Source organism: Dendropsophus ebraccatus, chromosome 15 (assembly GCF_027789765.1).
Source record: "Dendropsophus ebraccatus isolate aDenEbr1 chromosome 15, aDenEbr1.pat, whole genome shotgun sequence".
Classification (NCBI taxonomy): domain Eukaryota; kingdom Metazoa; phylum Chordata; class Amphibia; order Anura; family Hylidae; genus Dendropsophus; species Dendropsophus ebraccatus.
The window spans coordinates 72,181,850-72,207,620 of NC_091468.1; the positions used below are offsets into that span (position 1 = coordinate 72,181,850).

General features: G+C 46.7%; 1 protein-coding gene across 7 annotated transcripts in view; it reads left to right on the forward strand.

The window, feature by feature from the left end:
• UTRN (utrophin) overlaps positions 1-25,771 on the forward strand; it is a 410,412-nt gene that overhangs the window by 330,818 nt on the left and 53,823 nt on the right. For all 7 annotated transcript variants that reach the window (XM_069954241.1, XM_069954239.1, XM_069954240.1 and 4 more), the window contains 5 exons: positions 2,484-2,545; positions 2,964-3,038; positions 12,241-12,442; positions 20,710-20,795; positions 23,805-23,962. In XM_069954241.1, the coding sequence (XP_069810342.1) occupies positions 2,484-2,545; positions 2,964-3,038; positions 12,241-12,442; positions 20,710-20,795; positions 23,805-23,962 (583 nt within the window). The remainder of the gene's footprint in view (positions 1-2,483; positions 2,546-2,963; positions 3,039-12,240; positions 12,443-20,709; positions 20,796-23,804; positions 23,963-25,771) is intronic.

The window sequence follows — 25,771 nt, forward strand, 5'->3', positions numbered from 1 at the left end:
TTATCATCTGCTGTATGTCCTGCAGGAAGTGGTGTATTCTCTCTAGTCTGACACAGTGCTCTCTGCTGCCACCTCTGTCCATGTCAGGAACTGTCCAGAGCAGCAGCAAATCCCCATAGAAAACCTCTCCTGCTCTGGACAGTTCCTGACATGGACAGAGGTGGCAGCAGAGAGCACTGTGTCAGACTGGAGGGAATACACCACTTCCTGCAGGTCATACAGCAGCTGATAAGTACTGGAAGACTGGAGATTTTTAAAAAGAAGTAAAGTACAAATCTATATAACCTTCTGACACAATTTGAAAGAAAAAGTTTTTTGCTGGAGTACTCCTTTAAGGGAGACAGAAGATGGCAAGAAGAGAGGAGAGGAAAGATAGCTGGAGGAGGAAGGGATTATAACATTGCTTAAAGCAAGAAGAGAAACCATTATATTACAGCGAGAACAAAGTAGCAAGAATTGGGTGTGCAGGAACAGAACAAGGAGAAGAGATCAGACGGCGTCACCAGGAGAAAAGATGGTCTTGGTCTGACCCCGTCCTGCGGAGCGCCTCTTCTCCTATGTGGAGCGCCTCTTCTCCTATGTGGAGCTCTGTAAATGGTTTAGTCGTTTGAACACCGTTTTGAAGGGTTTGCATAGTACATGGCCAGCAGTGTGACAATTCTACATGGGGGACAGAAACACTGCAGACTGATGCTAAATTAGGCTGAAAAAGATGAGAATGAGCCCTGACGAATCTGCAGGATTCATAATTTATTTGCACTGGATCAGACGTAAGAAGTAATTCATTAATGACCACATCATCCTTCATCCATCACTGCAGGGACTCAGGCTCTCCGCTATAAGGAAACCTACAGTAATTCCTATATAACAGTACCAGAGTCTTTACATCAGGGATGGGAAACCAAGGGCCGGCCCGGCATGATGGGAAATGTAGTTCTGGTAGAGCCGGAGGCCGCAGGTTCCTGTCCCTGCAGTTGAGGATAGATGCAAAGTTTATAACAACCCGTATTTTCCATGTGTACAACGACCAAGAGAGTGAGGCGAGCGTAAGGCGAGCTGCCCTAAAAATTTTAGATAAATTAACACTATGAGCAGTTTGGAAGCATCAGACCCGCTGATATCTCCCTAATGCCCTGAGGATGATGTTTTTTACCGTCATCCTGGGCGCTGTTTCTCTGCTATCAGGAGTTTAAGCATTATGCTAATTAGGGGTTTTGGTGCACTGGTCCCTCCCCCAGCCAGCCCGCCCCCAGTGCACTGATCCAGCCCTCCCCCAGCCAGCCTGCCCCCAGTGCACTGATCCAGCCCCCTCCCAGCCAGCCCCCAGTGCACCAATCCAGCCCACCATCAGCCAGCCTGCCCCCAGTGCACCAATCCAGCCCACCATCAGCCAGCCTGCCCCCAGTGCACTGATCCAGCCCCCTCCCAGCCAGCCCCCAGTGCACCAATCCAGCCCACCATCAGCCAGCCTGCCCCCAGTGCACTGATCCAGACCACCCCACCCCAGTGCACTGATCAAAGTGACCCCACCCCAGTGCACTGATCCAGCCCACCCTCAGCCACCCCACCCCAGTGCACTGATCCAGCCCACCCTCAGCCACCCCACCCCAGTGCACTGATCCAGCCCACCCTCAGCCACCCCTCCCCAGTGCACTGATCCAGCCCACCCTCAGCCACCCCACCCCAGTGCACTGATCCAGCCCACCCTCAGCCACCCCTCCCCAGTGCACTGATCCAGCCCACCCTCAGCCACCCCTCCCCAGTGCACTGATCCAGCCCACCCTCAGCCACCCCTCCCCAGTGCACTGATCCAGCCCACCCTCAGCCACCCCACCCCAGTGCACTGATCCAGCCCACCCTCAGCCACCCCTCCCCAGTGCACTGATCCAGCCCACCCTCAGCCACCCCTCCCCAGTGCACTGATCCAGCCCACCCTCAGCCACCCCACCCCAGTGCACTGATCCACCCCACCCCAGTGCACTGATCCAGCCCACCCTCAGCCAGCCTGCCCCCAGTTCACCAAAATGCGTAATTAGCATAAACTCCTTATAGCAGAGAAACAGTGCAGAGGATGAAGGTTAGAAACGTTACCTTCATGCACATTAGAGAGATATCTGCGGGTTAGATTCTTCTGACCTGCTGAGAGTTTCCCTTTAAAGGAAAAGTTTGGCGGTGGAGACTAAAAACGACACTAAGATCACCTGTGCCCAAGTTATGCTGACTGACCGGGCTCCCATACTCAGGCGTCCTCTTCTCCCGCTTTCCAGGTACTTCACAATAAATCACTGACTGGCTGAGTGGGGCATCTGTCAGCCAGGTTGTCCAGGAGTGGGACGCGGCCCTGCGTGTTTCCTCAGCCCAAAATATATATATATTTTTTTTGCCTTGCACCAGACTTCTCCTTTAACACAAAGTAATTTGTGTTAATGCTTAAAGTATAGAAGCCAAACGGAAGTATTCACTATTGTGTTTTTCACTTTCAGCCATCAAACACAGACGACATGCTGGGACCACCCGAAAATGACTGAACTTTTCCAATCACTTGGTAAGTGGAGCCCCCCATTTAACCTGAAGGCTTATACCTCCAGAGGCTTTGAGTATGTATGTGTGTGTGTGTGTGTGTGTGTGTGTGTATATATAGATATAGATATATATATATATATATATATATATATATATATAATATGGGACTATCTAGCCTTCAGCTTTCCAGCCCCTATAGCATCCTCCTCCTCCTCCTCATGTGGTGGATCTTCCTCAGGGTTTATATACCAGTGTTCTGTGCTGCTGATGGTTACCTGGAATTACAGCAGCTGTCACTATAGACCCAGCGCGGCGGCTTCTCCTATACGGTTACACTGACTGCGGCTGCTGATACAATAATGCCGTCTGTAAACTATGATCTGAAGCTGCGGCTGGGAGAGTAATCGCTTCTGCTCTGATCTTCCCTTTATTATTCCCAGGTGACCTGAACAATGTGAGGTTTTCTGCCTACCGCACGGCGATGAAGATAAGGAGACTTCAGAAGACGTTGTGCTGTGAGTGGAGACGTCTCCCTGTCCTACATATACTGCCTGTTTAATCTGGTTTATACTCTTTGTAGGTTTGTGTCGCTGTCTGCTGTGTAACATCTCTGGGCTATCTTCTTATATTCCAGCGATGGAACTCCCGGCTGTATTATATGTCTCCTGTAGTAAAAACATGGAAGAAAATGTTACTATGCAGATAGACTGAAGTATGCTGGAGGCTCTGGAGGAGAGATTGCCAATGGAATCGCCCATGGGCCTCTCTGATCCTGAACACCCAGCATGTGATTACCGGTGGCTGAAGATGGACGCGATGCAGGCGTAAGGCTGCCTGGAAAACATGGAGGAAGCCATCGGCCATAGGCTGTATCCGCCAGGACTCCCCAGGGCCACATCCATCTTCTTCAGCCACTGGTAATCAAATACTGAGCGTTAGGGTTTGGAAAGGCCCAAGCATGCTCGTGGCTCGCTCATCTCTAGTAGTAATCTTTTTTTCTTTTTTTTTTTTTTTTAATTCCACTTTTATTTGACTTATCACAGCTACAGAAGACAAACCTTCCAAACATGTACAATTGCAATACATACAATATAGTACTTATAACATTTAATGAATCCCAACCCACTTCCCTAAGAGGGGGATATATATATATAGATATTTTCCAAGATATCTCCATCTCCCCCTCTACCGAGTACGACTGATAATCCTCATATCTCTGAACTCTATCAGTCAAAGAACTCCACTCCTCAACCGATGAATCACTAAATCACTTATCACTAAACCACTTTCTAGCAATCATAATCTTAGCCAGAAAAGTCAGTTTGTTAACCGGTTTGTTATCCAATACCCCCATCATTTTTATAACCCCCCAACAGAAAACTAGGCCCCTCCATATCCACTTCTGTACCCACTACATTAGCCATATATTGTTTGACTATTCTCCAATATCCCTGTATCTCCGAGCACTCCCAAAGAAGGTGGAAAAAGTCCTCCTCCTCCATAAGGCATCTAGGGCACTGACAATTGGACCGACACTTTCTCTTGTGTAATCTTAATAATCTTAATGTTCGGGATTGGGATGTGCTGCCATGTCTGTTTTTTTCCCCTTCCTGGAATTATAACGGTAATGAGAGGCATGGAGGAGCACTGTGTACATGTAGTACATTCATAGTAATGGGTGGGACGTCTTTTATGGTTGGCTAGAGATGGGAAGGAACTAGAGACAAGCGAACCTCCAGCACACTCGCATTCATGTGAGCCCGAGCGTGCAGCATTTGGTTACTGGGGGTTGCAAAAGTTGGCTGCAGCCCTAGGGAGTCCTGGAAAACATAGACCCGCATCCATCTTCTCCAGCCACCGGAAATCAAACACCGCACGCTAGGGTTTGGGTGAACCCGAGCATGCTCAAGGTACGCTTAACTCTAGAGGGAAGCTTTGATTTACCTTTCTCATGGAAAATGTTGGTACACCGCCTATGCTGCCTCCTCGCTTTCTCTTGTGCACAGCGATAGCTCAGCCTCCCCCAATGTCCTGTGTGCCAGTCAGAGGACAATGGATTGCAGGGAAGGGAGACACCTAGTGGCCATGAATTTTTAGGTTTTTTTTTTCTGGCATAAATAATTATTTTTGGTTTATTAAGTGATTGACCAATATGTTAGGAATCGCTATCAGGCTGCCAAAGGGAGGGAAGGTCTTCTAAGCTACCATGACCATTCAACATGGTTTTGAGCTGGAAGGTATTAAAGGGATACTGCCCCCCCCCCCCCCCACGTGCTTTTCTCCGAACCATCCACTGCTCTGACTTATTCATATAATAACGGCCGTAGTAATAAAATAACGTTAAAGCGACTCTGTACCCACAATCTGACCCCCCCTCCCTTCGGAAAGCTGCTTTTAATCCAAGATCTGTCCTGCGATCTGTTCGCCAGGTGATGCAGGGCGTGGCTTAGAATCTCTGTGCCCTAACTTAACACCACCCCCTCCGTCCCTCCTCCCCACCCTCTTCATCATTAGGAATACCACTAAAACATTTTCTCCATGCTGAACATTTGCACAGGTGTCTTCACGATCCAGTCCATGAGCCGGGCTGCCACAGGTGAGGAATAGGAGACAATCTGCCTGGAGCATTCCTAATGATGAAGAGGGTGGGGAGGAGGGACAGAGGGGTGGTGCAAAGTTAGGGCTCAGAGATTCTAAGCCACGCCCGTAGGGCACAGGGCTGTAAGTTTAAAAGTTGTTTTTTAGGACAATAAATGCATCACCTGCCGAATGGCCCCGCAGGACAGAACTTGGATTAAAAGCAGCTATCCCAAGGTACAAGTGGTTTGGGGGGGTCAGATTGTGGGTACAGAGTCGCTTTAAATGACGGCCATACAATAAAAATGGCTGCCATGTCTCTTTAAGAGACAGGTTGATGTTTACCGTAATTCATCCCCCTTACGTAACAATCCGGCTAATCCTCGCCACAGCCGCTGTTGAAATATAAACAATGTGAAAGTTTAGAGAGGGAATTCTGCGTATTCCGGTAATTGGCGGCCGCTTTATGCGCTCAGCAATCATTTCTGATTTGAAAGGTTTGTTACTTCATTATTACTGCGGCGTGTTTCACCATTTCAGCGTAATCTCCCCGAGATGGTCCGTCGCTGTCTACACACGAATTGATTTCACTTTGTTTATGGAAAACAATAATTTCACAACCAAACGCGATTACAGAATATTATTCCGAGTAAATAAATCTCAGCGCGAGACGAAAAATCATTGATTGGAACTATAAACCAAGAAGAGCCCCTGGTTATCTACTCGTGTGTCTGAAAATAAAAGATGGACTTAATGTTTTCTAGAGTATTAAAGGGGGATTCCACTCATACATAAATTTTGATATGTTGCTGTCCATGGTGAGACTAACAATTCCTTCCATTCTTGTTGTTATTTGTTCAGTCTCCTTTCCCCAGTTCTCAACTGCTGCTTTCTGCTGAAGACACAAAAATCTGTGTATGATCCCTTCTCTCTTTCTCCCCTCCTCCCGTCTGAGACAGCTGATGTAAACAAGTCCCTTGCTGGATTCATCTGCATTATTGTAGGGTCTTTGTAATGCTGGGAGGGTTATCCTGAGGTCAAGTTGTTAATCAACTCCTTGTCATTAATCCTTCCAGCATTACAAAGAAGCTACAATGTTACAGATACAGCCCGCTAGGGACTTTTACATAAACTGTCTCAGAAGGGAGGGGGGAGGAGGGGGAGACTGAGAGAAAAGCTCACACACAGATTATTGTGTCTTCAGCAGAAAACAGCAGCTAAGAACGGGGGGAAGGAGACTGCATAGATAATAACAAGTATGGAAGGAATTGTTAGTCTCACCATGGGCAGCAAATTTGTACCTGGGTCGCGGGGGGGTTAAGGGTGCTGACTTTGACATACTCGCAACGGGATAACAATCCCGCCGTTAGTATGTTATTCCATTGAGGTGAATGGGAAGGTATCAGCAATGGATTTTGCTGCGAACTTGCAGCGTTAAATCTGCTGCAGATAAAGTACATGTGAGGTACCCTTAAAGGGGTAGTTTACCCCCCCAAAAAAATTCTTTCACATCAGTTAGTGCCAGAAAGTGCTAGAGATTTGTTAATTAATTCTATTAAAAAAAAAATCTCCAGACTTCCAGTACTTGTCAGCTGCTGTATGTCCTGCAGGAAGTGGTGTATCCTTTCCAGTCTGACACAGTGCTCTCTGCTGCCACCTCTGTCCATGTCAGGAACTGTCCAGAGCAGCAGCAAATCCCTATAGAAAACCTCTCCTGCTCTGGACAGTTCCTGACATGGACAGAGGTGGCAGCAGAGAGGACTGTGTCAGACTGGAGAGAATACACCACTTCCTGCAGGACATACAGCAGCTGATAAGTGCTGGAAGACTGGAGATTTATAAATTAATAAATTAAATTAATTAAATTACAAATCTCTAGAACTTTCTGGCAACAGTTGATTTTGAAAGAAATTTTTTTTTTTGAACAACCCCCTTTAACAAGACGGCTGCGTTTCACTGATATGTTCTCGTGGGAACATAGCCTAGAACTGAAGCGGGAAACGAATTTAAGTGCTAGTCCATCCCTCCCACCATAGACCCCACAGCCTGTATGATACTTATCCCACTGACTGAACCTGCTGCCACAGTCACCTCATGCCAGTCACTGCGCACGTTTATAGCTCGGATCTTTTATCAGTGATTATTCAGTTATTTTCCGATGAATCGGCGACGTGCTTTGTAGAAGATCTGGATGAAACGGATTTCTGCTCATGATTAAGGATCTTAAGTCAAGTGGAGTCCATGTGTCCATTTTCCAGCTGAATGTCAGGCGTATAGCCGCATCCTGTATATAGCCGTATCCCGTATATAGCCGTATCCCGCATATAGCCGTATCCCGTATATAGCCGTATCCCGTATGGCGTCACTTCACCTCTGACCTCCTTAATCGGCCGAGTATTACAGTAATCACAGTAATACAGGATCTTAATAATAATAATTACAGTATTACAGGATCTTAAGTCAAGTGGAGTCCATGTGTCCATTTTCCAGCTGAATGTCAGGCGTATAGCCGCATCCTGTATATAGCCGTATCCCGTATATAGCCGTATCCCGCATATAGCCGTATCCCGCATATAGCCGCATCCCGCATATAGCCGCATCCCGTATATAGCCGCATCCCGCATATAGCCGCATCCCGCATATAGCCGCATCCCGCATATAGCCGCATCCCGCATATAGCCGCATCCCGCATATAGCCGCATCCCGCATATAGCCGCATCCCGCATATAGCCGCATCCCGCATATAGCCGCATCCCGCATATAGCTGCATCCCGCATATAGCCGTATCCCGTATATAGCCGTATCCCGTATGGCGTCACTTCACCTCTGACCTCCTTAATCGGCCGAGTATTACAGTAAATACCTGAATGAAATAGTTTGATAAAACTGGCTTAGAAATCAAACAGCAGAAGAATAGGAGAATAGAACATACAACAATACACGGGAATAGCTGGATGTATTAGGGGGACTGCTCTCCGTCTTTTCTATTCGGAATTTGTTCCACCGTGCCCACCGTAATACAGAGAGACCAATTACCCCTGTGTAAGCAGGGAAGTCATTCATCAGCGCTCAGTAAATGTCGGGTATGTATAAAAACCCCATAAACCGCAGGAATTTATAGCCGAGCGTCAGCGGATGATGGACAGGAAAGCTGTTACTGTATAGAAAACCGTCAGATAACGCAAAAGTAGAACTAGTGGCTGCAACGTGTTGGAACGAACTTTGCTGACACGATTGTGTGATTCATTTTTCTGTCCATCATTTGCATTTTATTCTTTCTCCATTTTCTTCTTTCGTAAAAAACAAGAAAAGAAATAAAATAAAAATAACCACATTTATTATTCTGGCGAACAGCTGCTTAGGAACAAAGTTACTTCAATCATTAACGAAATCCATCACTCACCGAGTCCAGGCAATAAGGTAGATGTATTACAGCATAGGTGTAGGGGGGAGGTGGAATAAGGTGCGGGCGCGTATCCGGAAACATGGACTGCTGTGTGTCCTGACCGGAAGAAGGGCGTGAAACCGAAACAGTCCTTGTCTCAGGATATCCGCCCGCACCTTATTTCACCAAGTCGTAATAAATCTACCTCAGTTGCCTGGACCTGGTGAGAGCCGGATTTCTTCTACTTTTTGACTTTACACAGTCCCTTCTCTCTTTGCCTCCAGAGCCCGTTTCCCGTGTACTCCACAGGTATTCAATTTGCTAGTTGCGATGTCGTCCATCTGTGTCTGGACTTCATCCATGGTTACGTCAGTGCTGCAGGGTGCATTGGTCATGTGACAACTCTCGTCCTGTAACACGCTAGGCCTATGCCCATGTATCTATGTAATTATTTAGTATATTTTATGCCCATACACCCCCCCCCCCCCCCTAATGAGTCTTCTGATTTGCGTGGCTGTATTCTGCTGTCAGCGAGTACTGTGTGCAGACTCTTCTGTGTTTCCTATGAGATGCAGCTTCACTCTGCCCTGTCGTCGTCTTCCTACATAAGAGATTCTGTAGTATTCGGTGATAGAAGATTTATTATCTTTCACTTGCTGGTTGTAAGGTCCCCGTACACTTTAGGGCCCTGTAACACTTGTAAGGTCCCCGTACACTGTAGGGCCCTGTAACACTTGTAAGGTCCCCGTACACTTTAGGGCCCTGTAACACTTGGAAGGTCCCCGTACACTTTAGGGCCCTGTAACACTTGGAAGGTCCCCGTACACTTTAGGGCCCTGTAACACTTGTAAGGTCCCCGTACACTTTAGGGCCCTGTAACACTTGTAAGGTCCCCGTACACTTTAGGGCCCTGTAACACTTGTAAGGTCCCCGTACACTTTAGGGCCCTGTAATACTTGGAAGGTCCCCGTACACTTTAGGGCCCTGTAACACGGGACGATTATTATTGAAAAATTGTTCTGTCATTCGAATTATAACAATAATCTTTCCGTGTATGCGGCAACGAATAAAAGAAAAGTTGTTCATTTATCATCGCATGGTCTAGCGTGTTTGCTCCCCACCAGCATCCATCGACAGATGATATTGGTAATGATTCAAAAAAGATTAAAAAAGAGATGACTACACTTGGCCGTACTGAATGTTTCTGTGTGGGAAGGATGATGGTTCGACCATCAGTTATTGATGGTATATTGGGGGGGTCCTAAAGATAGGACTGAACTTAGCAACTGCAATGGGATGAGATTCTGCAACTTCTTCTTAGAAAACAAGATAGTGGACAACCCACGCATGACACACCAATTGTAACAGGTTTACACAAGTCACACAGGATTATTCCGATATAATTGCCCAAGCTGCACTATATCGGCAACAGAGAATGCGTCAGTGGATTATTCTGTAATAATAGCCAATGCTGCATCATATAGATCCCCCCCCCAATGCTGCGTCACATAGGCCCCCCCCATGCTGCGTCATATAGCCCCTCCATGCTCCGTCATATAGCCCCCCCAATGCTGCGTCATATAGCCCCCCCATGCAGCGTCATATAGCCCCTCCATGCTCCGTCATATAGCCCCCCCAATGCTGCGTCATATAGCCCCCCCATGCAGCGTCATATAGCCCCCCCAATGCTGCGTCATATAGCCCCCCCAATGCTGCGTCATATAGCCCCCCCAATGCTGCGTCATATAGCCCCCCCATGCAGCGTCATATAGCCCCCCCATGCAGCGTCATATAGCCCCCCCAATGCTGCGTCATATAGCCCCCCCAATGCTGCGTCATATAGCCCCCCCATGCAGTGTCATATAGCCCCCCCAATGCTGCGTCATATAGCCCCCCCAATGCTGCGTCATATAGCCCCCCCAATGCTGCGTCATATAGCCCCCCCAATGCTGCGTCATATAGCCCCCCCAATGCTGCGTCATATAGATCCCCCCAATGCTGCGTCATATAGCCCCCCCAATGCTGCGTCATATAGCCCCCCAATGCTGCGTCATATAGCCCCCCCAATGCTGCGTCATATAGCCCCCCCAATGCTGCGTCATATAGATACCCCCCCAATGCTGCGTCATATAGATACCCCCCCAATGCTGCGTCATATAGATACCCCCCCAATGCTGCGTCATATAGATACCCCCCCAATGCTGCGTCATATAGATACCCCCCCAATGCTGCGTCATATAGATACCCCCCCAATGCTGCGTCATATAGGCCCCCCTCCCAATGCTGCGTCATATAGATACCCCCCCAATGCTGCGTCATATAGATACCCCCCCAATGCTGCGTCATATAGATACCCCCCCAATGCTGCGTCATATAGATACCCCCCCAATGCTGCGTCATATAGATACCCCCCCAATGCTGCGTCATATAGGCCCCCCTCCCAATGCTGCGTCATATAGCCCCCCCTCCCCCAGTGTGTTAGTGCGCGCACGGAGGTACGCTTTGCTTAGAGACGCTGTACATGTAATGTTGACAGCTGTTCGATCAGTCCCAGGTGCTGTATTTGCGCCTCAGACCACGATTTGCTGGCGAGTAACTTTGCTCGAGTCACCAACAAAGCTATGAAGTGGTTTCCATGTTCACCGTAAGCAAATGACCCTCGATGGAGTCCAGGACCCCCCGGCTTCTGCCCTTCTCAGACACTCGCCTTTCATTGTTGCAGTGATTTATGGCGCTGCACAGACCTGTCAGACTCCATTACCATAATACCTGGATGTTTGTCATTTTAATTTAGAATTGACACCAAGCCGACCGTCCTGGTGGAGGAGACGTCCAGACCGCGGCCGTCACTGTGCCCCATAGTATTGCAGCACTCATCCTTATTTCATTGATCATCTGATATTTCCCATTACAGATAGGATTAGTGTATGCAGCCCTTGTCCGCGCCGTCAGTGCTGCCCGTCAGATGTCATGTGCTCCCTCACTGCTTATTGGCTGCTATTAGCTTCATATGAGCGTCTACCATACATGGGGATTAGGGGATGGGCACCAATACATTGTTTTCTTATGAATCAATTGGAGCCAGAAAGTCTTCAGTCCAGATCTCCAGCTGTCCAGTACTTATCATCTGCTGTATGTCCTGCAGGAAGTTGTGTATTCTCTCCAGTCTGACACAGTGCTCTCTGCTGCCACCTCTGTCCATGTCAGGAACTGTCCAGAGCAGGAGAGGTTTTCTATGGGGATTTGCTGCTGCTCTGGACAGTTCCTGACATGGACAGAGGTGGCAGCAGAGAGCCCTGTGTCAGACTGGAGAGAATACACCAATTCCTACAGGATATACAGCAGATGATAAGTACTGGAAGACTGGAGAATTTATAATAGAGGTAAAATACAAATCTCCAGCACCAATTGATTCAAAATTTTTTGCCCTTTTAATTTCACTTCTGATCAAGGAAAAAACGTGTTGATATTGAGATTAGAGATGCTGGAGTCCGAGTGTGCGGCATTTGATTACTGGTGGCTGAAGAAGTTGGATGCAGCCCTAGGGAGTTCGGGAAAACATGGATACAACCTATGGCTATATCTCTGCTTTCCAGGCAGCATTAGGGCGGCCTCCATCCTCTTCAGCCTCCAGTATGCTGAATGATAAGAGTGCAGCTGCTAATACATCTCTTATACAGATTGTATATACTGTGTATAATATGCCGATCCTTCCTAACGCTTTCTCCTCTTTATACACTGCTCTTTGCCCCCAGTGGATCTCCTCGACCTGAACACAACTCACAATATATTCAAACAGCACGAACTGAATCAGAACCAACAACTCCTGTCTGTGTCGGAGATCATCAGCATCCTCACCACTGCCTACGATGGACTGGAGGAGAAGAACAAGGAGCTGGTCAATGTGCCTCTGTGTGTGGACATGTGTCTGAACTGGCTGCTAAACGTCTATGACACGTAAGTCACCGCTTTACTATTACTGGGACTGTAGTCTTAGGCTTCACTTGGAAACCAGTTAAAAAACTTTTCTATAAAGTTCTGGTTACAGAATCCATCTCCCTAATCGACTATTATACTACAATATTTCTTCCCATAATAATAACTTCAGTATATAGTCATTTAAAGAGACTCTGTCAGTAGGATTATGGCGTCCTATCTCAGGGGGGTATATGCTAGTGACAGAAGCTGACCAAGAGGATGGATCACTTACATTGCTCTGTGCAGCTGATCCAGAGATCTCCTCCTGAATAACATGGACAATAAGTAGTCCTCTCCATTATGTGTGTGCGCTCAGTAGTCCTGGATGTTCATGAGAAGCAGTCAGTGAGGTATATGTGTAACTATATGCGCAAATAATTGTAAATCATGGTACTTAAAGTACTAGCACCCTAAAAGGCACACCCAGTGTAAGGCATGGTCTATTGGTATTTAGTTGGTCACCTCCTATACACGCTGGGCCAGTGCACAGGGCAATAATCACATGTGTGTGCGGTGGAAAGAAATTGCTTACCACTCCAATGGCCAAAGAAAAATAAAATAAAGCCTAAAAGTAAAAGAGAAAAGAAGGAACAAAAAAGCAGCCAAACAAAAGGGGAAGGGTGAACACCACCTACCACAGTGGCTTCTTACCGCTCTCCAGCACAAACAGCCCAACGTATGTTTCGCTCACTTCATCAGCCTTATAGGTTCTTGGCTCGGCTCACTCCTCTCTAATTGCAGCTAATTCCCACTGAAGAGAATGGAGCTGAGCTTTCCAGGTGGGACTTGGGCGGTCTCCAGTGTGATTCAAACGCCAATGGTTCAGGTTCATATGATCCCGATCCTCGGCCTGGTTTGCTTATCTCTAGCTGCAATACCAGATCCAGTGTAGGAAAAATCCGACCACCTTTACTAATTCTCTGCCAGATTTTTGTTGCATTCCCAGCAATAATTCTGGAGTTGCGGCCTCGATAAAGTGTCCACACAATGTAACCGATGTTTTTCCTTTCCTCGCCTACAACCACAACTCTTTACCGTATCCCGCGTGCCGTTCTCCAGCCCGGATCCCTATGCTGCCCTGTAACGTTTGGATACAGAAAGAAACAAGTATCGGCTCGGATTGTTCTAATGTTTCTGCACTCAGAGCTGTTTTGCTGCCAAGATGAATTATATGGAGGCCTGTAACCCAGTATTCCCAATGTGGCCATTTCCAGGTTCATTTGCCTTTTTCTGAAGTTCCTCCTTTGAACTCTGTTTGTTCGGCTGTTTGGCGGCCTCCGGTATGGCGGAACGTTCTCCTATCCACGTTTGTTCGGCTGTTTGGCGGCCTCCAGTATGGCGGAACATTCTCCTATCCATGTTTGTTCGGCTGTTTGGCGGCCCCCAGTACAGCGGAGTGTCCTCCCATCCATGTTAGTTCGGCTGTTTGGCAGCCTCCAGTATGGTGGAGCAGCCTCCCATCCACGTTTGTTCGGCTGTTTGGTGGCCTTCAGTATGGCGGAGCGGCCTCCCATCCATGTTTGTTCGGCTGTTTGGCGGCCTCCAGTATGTTGGAGCAGCCTTTCATCCACGTTCGTTTGGCGGCCTCCAGTATGGCGGAGCGTTCTCCCATTCGCGTTTGTTCGGCTGTTTGGTGGCCTCCAGTATGGTGGGGCAGCCTCCCATTCACGTTCGTTTGGCGGCCTCCAGTATGGTGGAGCGGCCTCCCATCCACGTTTATTTGGTGGCTTCCAGTATGGTGGAGTGTTCTCCCATCCACGTTCGGCTGTTTGGCGGCCTCCAGTATGGCGGAGTGTTCTCCCATCCACGTTCGGCTGTTTGGCGGCCTCCAGTATGGCAGAGCGTTCTCCCATCCACGTTTGTTCGGCTGTTTGGTGGCCTCTAGTATGGCGGAGTGTTCTCCCATCCACGTTCGGCTGTTTGGCGGCCTCCAGTATGGCAGAGCGTTCTCCCATCCACGTTTGTTCGGCTGTTTGGTGGCCTCTAGTATGGCGGAGTGTTCTCCCTTCCATGTTTGTTCTGCTGTTTGGCGGCCTCTAGTATGGGGGAGTGTTCTCCCATCCACATTTGTTCTGCTGTTTGGCGGCCTCTAGTATGGCAGAGTGTTCTCCCATTCATGTTTGTTCTGCTGTTTGGCGGCCTCCAGTATGGCGGAGTGTTCTCCCATCCATGTTAGTTCTGCTGTTTGGCGGCCTCCAGTATGGCGGAGTGTTCTCCCATCCATGTTAGTTCTGCTGTTTGGCGGCCTCCAGTATGGCGGAGTGTTCTCCCATCCACATTTGTTCGTCTGTTTGGCGGCCTCCAGTATGGCGGAGTGTTCTCCCATCCATGTTTGTTCGGAGGTTTGGCGGCCTCCAGTATGGCGGAGTGTTCTCCCATCCATGTTAGTTCTGCTGTTTGGCGGCCTCCAGTATGGCGGAGTGTTCTCTTATCCACATTTGTTCGTCTGTTTGGCGGCCTCCAGTATGGCGGAGTGTTCTCCCATCCATGTTTTTTCGGCGGTTTGGCGGCCTCCAGTATGGCGGAGTGTTCTCCCATCCACATTTGTTCGTCTGTTTGGCGGCCTCCAGTATGGCGGAGTGTTCTCTTATCCATGTTAGTTCGGCTGTTTGGCGGCCTCCAGTATGGCGGAGCGGCCTCCCATCCGCCATCTAACTCTGTTTATAACTTTCATGTTAACCATGTAGACAAGTTCAAATAATTAAACAGCATTTGAGAAGCATCTGCCGGCCTCATGCTGTTAGCCTGGAATTTAATTACCGGCTTCTCATCGGGAACACACTGACAGGCGGCAGCCGAGCCCACCGGCTCCAGACGAGGCTCAGGAAGAGAAGCGTTTCTTGTTAAGATCCTGACAGCCGCAGTTTGCTGAGTGCTGTCAAGATAGCGGCGGCCCCATTCTGGACTGTTCAATCCTGCCGAAGCTTAAAGTGAGTAAGTGAGTGATGACAGGCCGTCAGATTCAGGGATGAACAATGCTTTTTGGCTATTATTACACTTTCTGTAACAACTAAGTAATAAAAAAATGTTCATCTTGAATGACATCAGCGGCCGTGTACTGGGAAATTTATTTTTATCTAATACTAAAAGTCTGATAATGAAACACTAAAAATCATAAATTTCAGACACAGTTCGTTCCTCTTGTTAATATTCGTACTGTAGGGGCGTATTATCTCTTAAAGGGGCCATCACAAGACAAACATGGATGGTAATCTGCAGTATACATCCGGCCACTAGGTGTCTCCATTCCTGTCACACTGCGCTCCATGCTCCCTCCGGGCTGATATTTGGTCTTTTCTCTGTTCATGATCGGTGCAGGTGTGAACACTCAGAGATGTCTATATGATGTCTGTATGAAATCTCGCTATGACGTATCTCTGATGTGTCTCTATGATTTCTCCATGACATATTTCCCATGTGTCTCTGACATGTTTCTCATTGTCTCTATGATATGTCTGTATGATGTCTCTATGACGTGTCTCTGTGATATCTCTGACATGTCTCTATCATATATCTATGACACGTCTGTATGATGTCTGACATGTCTCTATGATTTATCTATGGTATGTCACTATGATGTCTCTATGACATATCTATGATGTCTAAATAACCGGTTTCTATGAAGTTTTTTTTTTTCAAACGACAGTGAAACTTTAAAGTCTGTCAACTGGGCAACTTGTCTTTGATCACATCATAGAGACATTTATCGTAGTCAGCAATCTTTTACCAAGAAGTACACTACCCATAAGTAGCCTCTGAGCACCTTTTCAGAGTGCAGCGGGGGAGACTCTTTACACCCTCTTGTGGCCGCACCTGTAATCACATATCTGCCTCAGACATAGCTCCCTGTGACATTTCTATAGGCTGTGACTGTGGGCCTCCAGGCCTGAAACGCATTGGTTAAGGACTATGTGTTCTGATTGGGATAACGCCGGGTTGCTGGACATGTCCTCTGGCTGACATGTCTGTTTGAGTTATCGTCCGTCAGTGCATGTAGGTGCAGAATACACATAAAACCACAGTGTAAATCTGGCCTCTGTATATAGGCAGTAAATGCTGTATACATGTTTCTATAGATGCAGCCGCTGTGACTGTCAGGGTTTAGCCAATAGGAAATGGTTATAGTGTAACTGGTTCCAGTATCAGGGACTCCGCCTGGATTTGTCTTTATCTCTAATTTTAGCTTTTCTTTTGAAGCTTTTAAAAGTTACGTATGATGGAAACGAGAAAACCTAAAGTTAGAGTTCTCTCATTTAATCCTATAAGAGGGAGGTCTCCCCCGCTCATTGTCACGGACGGCGTGGAGTCGCCGGCAGCGGCTGCATAATCCTCTTTCCCACTGCCGCCCTGTGCGATGCTTCACAGCGGGAATCTTGGTAGATCAGAAGCAAAGGCCACATATGTTTTATAAGTGAGGATTAAACCTTTGTGTAAAGCATTGGTCATTGTATCTCACGGTGTGCGCTGCAGGAGCCGCCTGGTGTGCGCTGCAGGAGCCGCCTGGTGTGCGCTGCAGGAGCCGCCTGGTGTGCGCTGCAGGAGCCGCCTGGTGTGCGCTGCAGGGGGGGGCTATAAAACTAAGCACTGATACATTCTTTTTTTTAACTGGCTCTTTCATTGTAGCCTTTTTTCCTGTCCATAATGATGTGGCCATCTGTCTTGCCTAATCTGCTATTATAGGCATATAGATAGACTGTGCAGCAGCCACGTGGTCTATAGAAACGTGATGTGGAGCTCATTCAGTTCTGTGGGAGAGCGATTATCGGCAGGAGCTTTGCTAGAAATGCTTTTTCAACCGATAATATAACTGTGTAACAGCCATCTCAGAAGGGAGGGGGGAGGAGGGGGAGACGGAGAGAAAAACTCACACACAGATTTTTGTGTCTTCAGCAGAAAGCAGCAGCTGAGAACTGGGGGAAGGAGACTGAATAGATAATAACAAGTATGGAAGGAATTGTTAGTCTCGCCATGGGCAGCAACATATCAGTTCTGTTTGATCGGCACCCCTTTAATATTTAACAAGTGTTAGCTCTTACCATATGAAGAATGCTTATGTCGAAGCACCCCCCTTACCTATCCCATAGCCGACACCTTATCAGCGGGCACTGGTCACCCAGGACCGAGATACGGCTTTCTGTACCTGTTCTAATCATCAATAGACTGAAGTGTTTCTGCTTCTATAAAATCAAGGAATCTTATACTCAGCGTGACTGAAGAAGAGAAGCCGGAGAGCAGAGAATTAATGAGCTGTATTATCTGGAAGGTTCCCCGAGCTCGCCCCTCTGCCTTCCACCATGTAAGATGTTGTCACGCTGTGTGTGCTGGTGCGGCTTCTGCTGCATAAATCACTATATTAAAGCCTCGCCGGGGATAATGTCGCCCTGAAATATCAATGGATTAAAGGCATACTGTGATAAGACACTGGTAATAGTCATATCAGAGCTGATTGGAATTAGCATACTCATTATGAGGCGTGTAATGGGAAAGTTTAATAAAGTCCTTTAAACTCTCTTCATTGTACTTTGCTTCTTACTAAATTAAAAGAAAAAAGGGAAAAAACCTCATTTGTCGAGTTTTGTCTGCTGGGAAACGGCGCGGTGCGAGCTGGAAGCTGCTGGTTTGTAGTTTGTTTCCAGGTCCTGGTGGAGGAGTGTGAGCTCGGACCCCCCGCCGGCACCCAAGACTAGACCACCATCATCTGTTTCCTGGGGCCTAGAAGTGACTGTCAGGCTGGATATTTAGCAGATTGCTGTAGTCGCTTTGTTTGCAGACAATAACTGCAGGTAGAGTTCTCCGTAGCAGCTGTCATTGTGGGCAGCAGACTGGCACTGAGCTCACCAGGGTAAGCAGCTCCACATTAGTCCCGCAGCTTTTCTCCCACCACAAATGTTCAGACAGGGAAAGAAACACGAAGAGCAAAACTGATACTGTGTAATGCCCTGTGTAAAACCAACGAGCGAATCCCTGTGCGAGGCACCAACGAGCGAATCCCCGTGCGAGGCACCAACGAGCGAATCCCCGTGCGAGGCACCAACGAGCGAATCCCCGTGCGAGGCACCAACGAGCGAATCCCCGTGCGAGGCACCAACGAGCGAATCCCCGTGCGAGGCACCAACGAGCGAATCCCCGTGCGAGGCACCAACGAGCGAATCCCCGTGCGAGGCACCAACGAGCGAATCCCCGTGCGAGGCACCAACGGGCGAATCCCCGTGCGAGGCACCAACGGGCGAATCCCCGTGCGAGGCACCAACGGGCGAGTCCCCGTGCGAGACACCAACGAGCGAGTCCCCGTGCGATGCCCCTTAGGAATGACACTAAACGTAGCACAGTATATTTGGTTTGCATCGATGGTTTTGCATTGATGGTGTCACTGTTACAAAAAAAAAAAAATCTTTTGACATGAGGCCTGCAAAGTGAAGGTAGGTCTTATTTCCAGGGTAGGTCTTATTTTCGGAGAAATGCGGGATACACACACCCTGATACAGATAGCTGTCAATCACTGAGTAGGACCGCCTACTTGACTACTGAGCCTAGAATGAGTACAGAGTTACATGGATAAATGACAACTTATCTCATCCTACCAAACTAATATCAATCTGCTCCTCCCCCTCTATTCATACAAACTGGATGGCATGGTAGGTGTGACTGGTTTCCTTTAAGTAGATCAAATTTTATAGAATTTTCTGTGTCGATTTTTAAAGCCCAGTTCTATAATGCCTTAAAGTGTCACTGTCGTTAAAAAAAAAAAAAAAAAAAAAAACTTTTGACATGTCATAGAGATGTGATAGGGACATGTCATAGAGGCATCATAGAGATGTGATAGAGACATCATAGAGACATGTCATAGAGATGTGATAGGGACATGTCATAGAGACATCATAGAGGCATCATAGAGACATGTCATAGAGATGTGATAGGGACATGTCATAGATACATCATAGAGGCATCATAGAGACATGTCATAGAGATGTGATAGGGACATGTCATAGAGACATCATAGAGGCATCATAGAGATGTGATAGGGACATCATAGAGACATCATAGAGACGTGATAGGGACATCATAGAGACATCATAGAGATGTGATAGGGACATCATAGAGATGTGATAGGGACTTCAGCTGGAGATTTTAGAAGCTCTTACAGACCAAGTGATCTCCATAATATTACAATCTATTAATATTTTTTACCTGTAGGGGGCGCCAGGATCTTCTTATCTTGGTCTATTGAGCAGTTTTAGAGGCTTTTAAGTCAAACAGAATCTGTAAATCGGCTGCTTTGGTCCCCCGGGGGTAAATCCCATCCTACCCACCGACTCCTTCATCCCCTTCTACTTATGCATACTCATATATAGATAATAACACCTGTATACTCCAGAACTAACATACCCTATATACAGTATATATATTCATATATAGATAATAACACCTGTATACTCCAGAACTAACATACCCTATATACAGTATACATACTCATATATAGATAATAATACCTGTATACTCCAGGACTAACATACCCTATATACAGTATATATATTCATATATAGATAATAACACCTGTATACTCCAGAACTAACATACCCTATATACAGTATATATATTCATATATAGATAATAACACCTGTATACTCCAGAACTAACATACCCTATATACAGTATACATACTCATATATAGATGATAATACCTGTATACTCCAGGACTAACATACCCTATATACAGTATATATATTCATATATAGATAATAACACCTGTATACTCCAGAACTAACATACCCTATATACAGTATACATACTCATATATAGATAATAATACCTGTATACTCCAGGACTAACATACCCTATATACAGTATATATATTCATATATAGATAATAACACCTGTATACACCAGGACTAACATACCCTATATACAGTATATAACTATATATAGATAATAATACCTGTATACTCCAGGACTAACATACCCTATATACAGTATATATATTCATATATAGATAATAACACCTGTATACTCCAGAACTAACATACCCTATATACAGTATATAATTATATATAGATAATAACATCCGTATACTCCAGGACTTACATACCCTATATACAGTATACACCATGTGTCTAAGGGCCCTATTACAAAAAGCTTGATCTTTTATGAACAAAATATCTTCAGTGAAGAGTTCATAAATAATACAGAGAAAGTTGTGACTGAGATATAAAGCTTATGGACCTAATGAGCGATTGTGTTGTCCACAGGGGCCGGACTGGGAAGATCCGGGTGCAGTCGCTGAAGATTGGACTTATATCCTTGTCTAAAGGTTTATTAGAAGACAAGTATAAATGTGAGTATATCACTAGATCTCCTTATATCATATATATATATATATATATATATATATATATATATATATCCCCTTATGTCCTGCAGGAAGAAGTGTATTCTCTCCAGTGTGACACAGCGCTCTCTGCTGCCACCTCTGTCCATGTCAGGAACTGTCCAGAGCAGGAGAGGTTTTCTATGGGGATTTGCTGCTGCTCTGGACAGTTCCTGACATGGACAGAGGTGGCAGCAGGGAGCACTGTGTCAGACTGGAGAGAATACACCACTTCCTGCAGGACATACAGCAGCTGATAAGTACTGGAAGACTGGAGATTTAAATTACAAATCTATTTACCTTTCTGACACCAGTTGATTTTTTAACCCTTTTAAGATAAACATGCTGGAGGTTCACTCATCTCTAATTACGCCCACATTTTAGTATTATTTTCCTGTGTGTGAACATAGCCGAAAGGTTTCACCTCATTCTGAAACAAGCCTGAAACTCGTCGCCCTCCTCCTCTGTGCAGGTGGTCGGTGACTCTGCATCCGGTTCTCTCCTGTACACGTTGTATCCATTTTAGTGTCACTCCATGGTTCCTATGTTGGTCCGTTCAGCATTGTTCAGTATTGTTGTTGGAGGAGCAGTGCAGGAGGAGGGAGGATATGCTAATCTTCCTCCTTCTGATTCCTTGGCACACGCTGACATTTCCTTCGCCGTGCATAAACAAGCTGGCCTAGATAGTAAGCCGCACTCCGACACCGCTCTCATCGCTGCACGCACAGAATCGGCCTCGAAATGCTTTGAAGTTTGGGATTTTTTTTTCCTTTAATGTGATGTTCAATAAATTGCTGTGAACATAGATAGAAGAGCAGTCAGATAGATGGGAGCTTGTCATCCGATCCAACCGGCACTCCAACCCTACAGAGGGCGGCTGAGCCGATCCAACCTTACAGAGGGCGGCTGAGCCGATCCAACCCTACAGAGGGCGGCTGAGCCTGATCCAACCCTACAGAGGGCGGCTGAGCCGATCCAGCCCTACAGAGGGCGGCTGAGCCGATCCAACCCTACATAGGGCAGCTGAGCCCATCCAACCCTACAGAGGGCGGCTGAGCCGATCCAGCCCTACAGAGGGCGGCTGAGCCGATCCAGCCCTACAGAGGGCGGCTGAGCCGATCCAACCCTACATAGGGCAGCTGAGCCCATCCAACCCTACAGAGGGCGGCTGAGCCGATCCAACCCTACAGAGGGAGGCTGAGCCGATCCAACCCTACAGAGGGCGGCTGAGCCGATCCAACCCTACAGAGGGCAGCTGAGCAGATCCATGCTGCCGCGGTAAGATTGTGTATGGGTGTATGTATGTGTGTGTGTATTATGTATGTATATATATATATATAGACACAGGCACATATATATGTGGACTTGTCTTCCGGCTATTAGGGAATGCACAGAGTCCTTTATATAAAAAAAGGATGAAACTATACCGTTAGTATTTGTTAATAAGCCCTCTATGGTTGTCACTCACAGCAGCAGCATAGCTATATGGACGGCTCATTGTATCAGGAGTCTATAGCCGTATACAGCTGGAACTTGCAGATTGCCATGGTCTCCTGACATAACGAACATTTGCGTTGCCCTCATGGATTCTTAAACCATCCGTTGCCCATTCTGCTTTATCTTGGTATGTTTGTTGCCCAGAATCCGTCGCTGCCCCCCCCCCCCACACACACCCGTCACCCCCCACACACGCCCACCCCCACCCCCGTCACAGTACCGTTACATGAGTGCAGCCTCTGGACGGCTTGCAGTATTGTTGATCTTGAGTGAAAGAGCAGAAGAGCTTTAGTCTTGAGGGTTTGAAGGGTTTCTGCGTGGTATACTAAACAGATTGGATGTTATTGGGAACGTCCATGTACATTGCTAATGTGTTGGAATGCTCTGTTCACACACAGGAAAGTGAAAGCAAAATATGACCATAAAATGAGGAAATAATACTGCAGTTTTTTCTTATCTAATAATGTGCTACATTAAAGGGGTACTCCATCATTATTTTTTCTTTCAAATTAACTAGTGTCAAAAAGTTATATAGATTTATAATTTACCTCTATTTAAAAATCTCCAGTCTTCCAGTACTTATCAGCTGCTGTATGTCCTGCAGGAAGCGGTGTATTCTCTCCAGTCTGACACAGTGCTCTCTGCTGCCACCTCTGTCCATGTCAGGAACTGTCCAGAGCAGCAAATCCCCATAGAAAACCTCTCCTGCTCTGGACAGTTCCTGACATGGACAGAGGTGGCAGCAGAGAGCACTGTGTCAGACTGGAGAGAATACACCACTTCCTGCAGGACATACAGCAGATGATAAGCACTGGAAGGCATATACTGTGGTATTATATTTAGTGTATGTATCGAGTAGAGATGAGCGTGTGCTGGAGTCTGATCATTCAGCATCTAATTACCGGTGGATAAAGTTGGCTCTAAGCTCTAGGCAGTCCTGGCCTATGGCTGTATCCATGTTTTCCTGGACTCCCTAAGGCTATGTTCACACAAAGTACTATTTTTGGAAAGAACAGACACAGTTTTCCATTAAAACAATGGCCGTTCTTTTTATACTGCAATGATGTTCGTTGAATTTAATGAAACAACGGCCATTGTTTTTACACAATGTATTGAACAGCTGTTTTGAGTGCCAAACAACGGCCTTTGTTCAATGCATTGTGTGAACACAGCCCCATTGAATTTGATCACCCATCCTATGGTCATCAATAAATAAAGATTTTTAAAGAGAATGGACCATCAGGTTTATCGCTGATTTTTTTTTTCACCTTAATGAATCGCAGCCGGCCCGGGGATGTCGGTGGTACGGGACCGAGCGCAGGAACTGGCTGACTGCGGCTCCGGCATCCCAGCGCTGATCCATTAAGGTGAAAAAAGCAGCAAAATCCCGATGGTCCGTTCCCTTTAACATCATTTTTTCTTCCATTTTTCGCCCATGGAGAGAAGTTAAGCGACTTTTCCTGACTTTTTCTTCCGTAGATCTTTTCAAAGAAGTTTGTGGAGCGGCGGAGACGTGTGACCAGAAGCAGCTGGGGTTACTGCTCCACGACGCCATCCAGATCCCTCGCCAGCTCGGGGAAGTGGCCGCTTTTGGTGGAAGTAACATTGAGCCGAGCGTCCGCAGCTGCTTTCAGCACGTAAGTTATGCGCTATAATGGCGGTAAACGATTGTTCCTAGTCTATTTATTGTCAGGGAACAAGGGAGTCTCAGGGAGTCTTCTTATTTTTGGCTGTAAGTAAAGGCTTTTTTCTGGCTGCTCATCCATAAGGCCCAACTCTGTGTGGTATATACAGCTCCTCCAGTCTATGGAGTATACAGGTTATTGTGATGGTATATACAGATCCTCCAGTCTATGGAGTATACAGGTTATTGTGGTGGTATATACAGATCCTCCAGTCTATGGAGTATACAGGTTATTGTGGTGGTATATACAGCTCCTCCAGTCTATGGAGTATACAGGTTATTGTGGTGGTATATACAGCTCCTCCAGTCTATGGTGAGAACTCTGCAGCTCCTTCAGGGTCACCTTTGGTCTCTGCCTCTCGTTCATGTCGGCTGATCATTGTCTTCTATTACACAAGACGATTATTGTCTGAATACGGCTGATAATTGATTTGTGTGATAAGGCCTTAGCTATGGATCAGTAAGATGATGAGACCCCCACCCATCACCTGCACCCTGGCCATTCCATGCAGATTGGCTTGTATTGGCCGACATTTTCCCCATCTTAGGGTATGTTCACACTGAGGAGTAGGCGAAGAATCGAAGAGGAATCCGCTCTTCCTTCAGCTTGAAGTTCCTCCCATAATATATGAACAGAGCAATGTCCTATTGAGTTCAATGGGATTTCCATTCTGTTTTCCAATTCCAATTGACGTGTCACCACTTTGGGTGGATCCTGCTAGAGGAATACTATAGAAGTTAATGGGGCTTGAATTCTGCTGGAAATTCCACTTGTATTCCGCTCAAATTCTGCTCCTTTTCTGGACCAGGAATTTCAAGCAGAAAATTTCCTCTTCAGTCCCTCGCTGAATACTCGCCCATTCCTCAGTGTGAACAGACCCTTCGGCCACTTTCACACTTTTTTGGGGCCGCAAAACCTCCCGTTTTTTTTCTCTGTGATCTGTGGAACATCAGCCGTTTCGGTATCCATAAATGTGAACAGTGCTAGTTTGCTTAGAATTGATCCGTGTTTTTTACGGACTTCAATCCGTATCCCTAAGACTAAGTTTCCATCCCATAATTTATCATCTTCCCATAAATCCTGCTTGTCTGTATGATGAGAGTGATAGAGATCGGCCGTCTAGGTCCCAGGCCGACGTCGCTGTTTGTCTTACACGTATATACAGTAGGTATTGAATATCAGTCTTCTGACAGGCGGCCATCAGCAAAGACAATGGCGAGAGTCTGGAGAGGCGATAATAGACTAATGTCCTGTGTTCTGTAGTCACTATAATATATGCCGCGCGGCGCTCAGCTCCATTGTTCATTGACGGCTGCGAACACAGAATAAAAATGGAATTCTAATTGTAGACGGCAAAATGAGCTGTAAGCGTGAAATATCGATAGTCCGGAGTGACAGCGCTCTAATAATGGCGGCCACTCTGAATTATACGGCTACGATCCAGATACACAACATCCTCTGTATGCCGCCATCTATTCTCCTAAAATAATCGCACCTGAATCTCACAGCTTGTCTGCTTCATATGGACCAAATATCACTTAGGGGCATAACTACTAATGTCTTTCATCGACTGTGGCCAGAAAGTGTCAGAAATTTGTAATTTTCTCCTAGGAAAAAAAAAAATCTCCAGTCTTCCAGTACTTATTAGCTGCTGTATGTCCTGCAGGAAGTGGAATATGTGACACAGTGCTCTCTGCTGCCACCTCTGTCCATGTCAGGAACTGTCCAGAGCAGGAGAGGTTTTCTATGGGGATTTGCTGC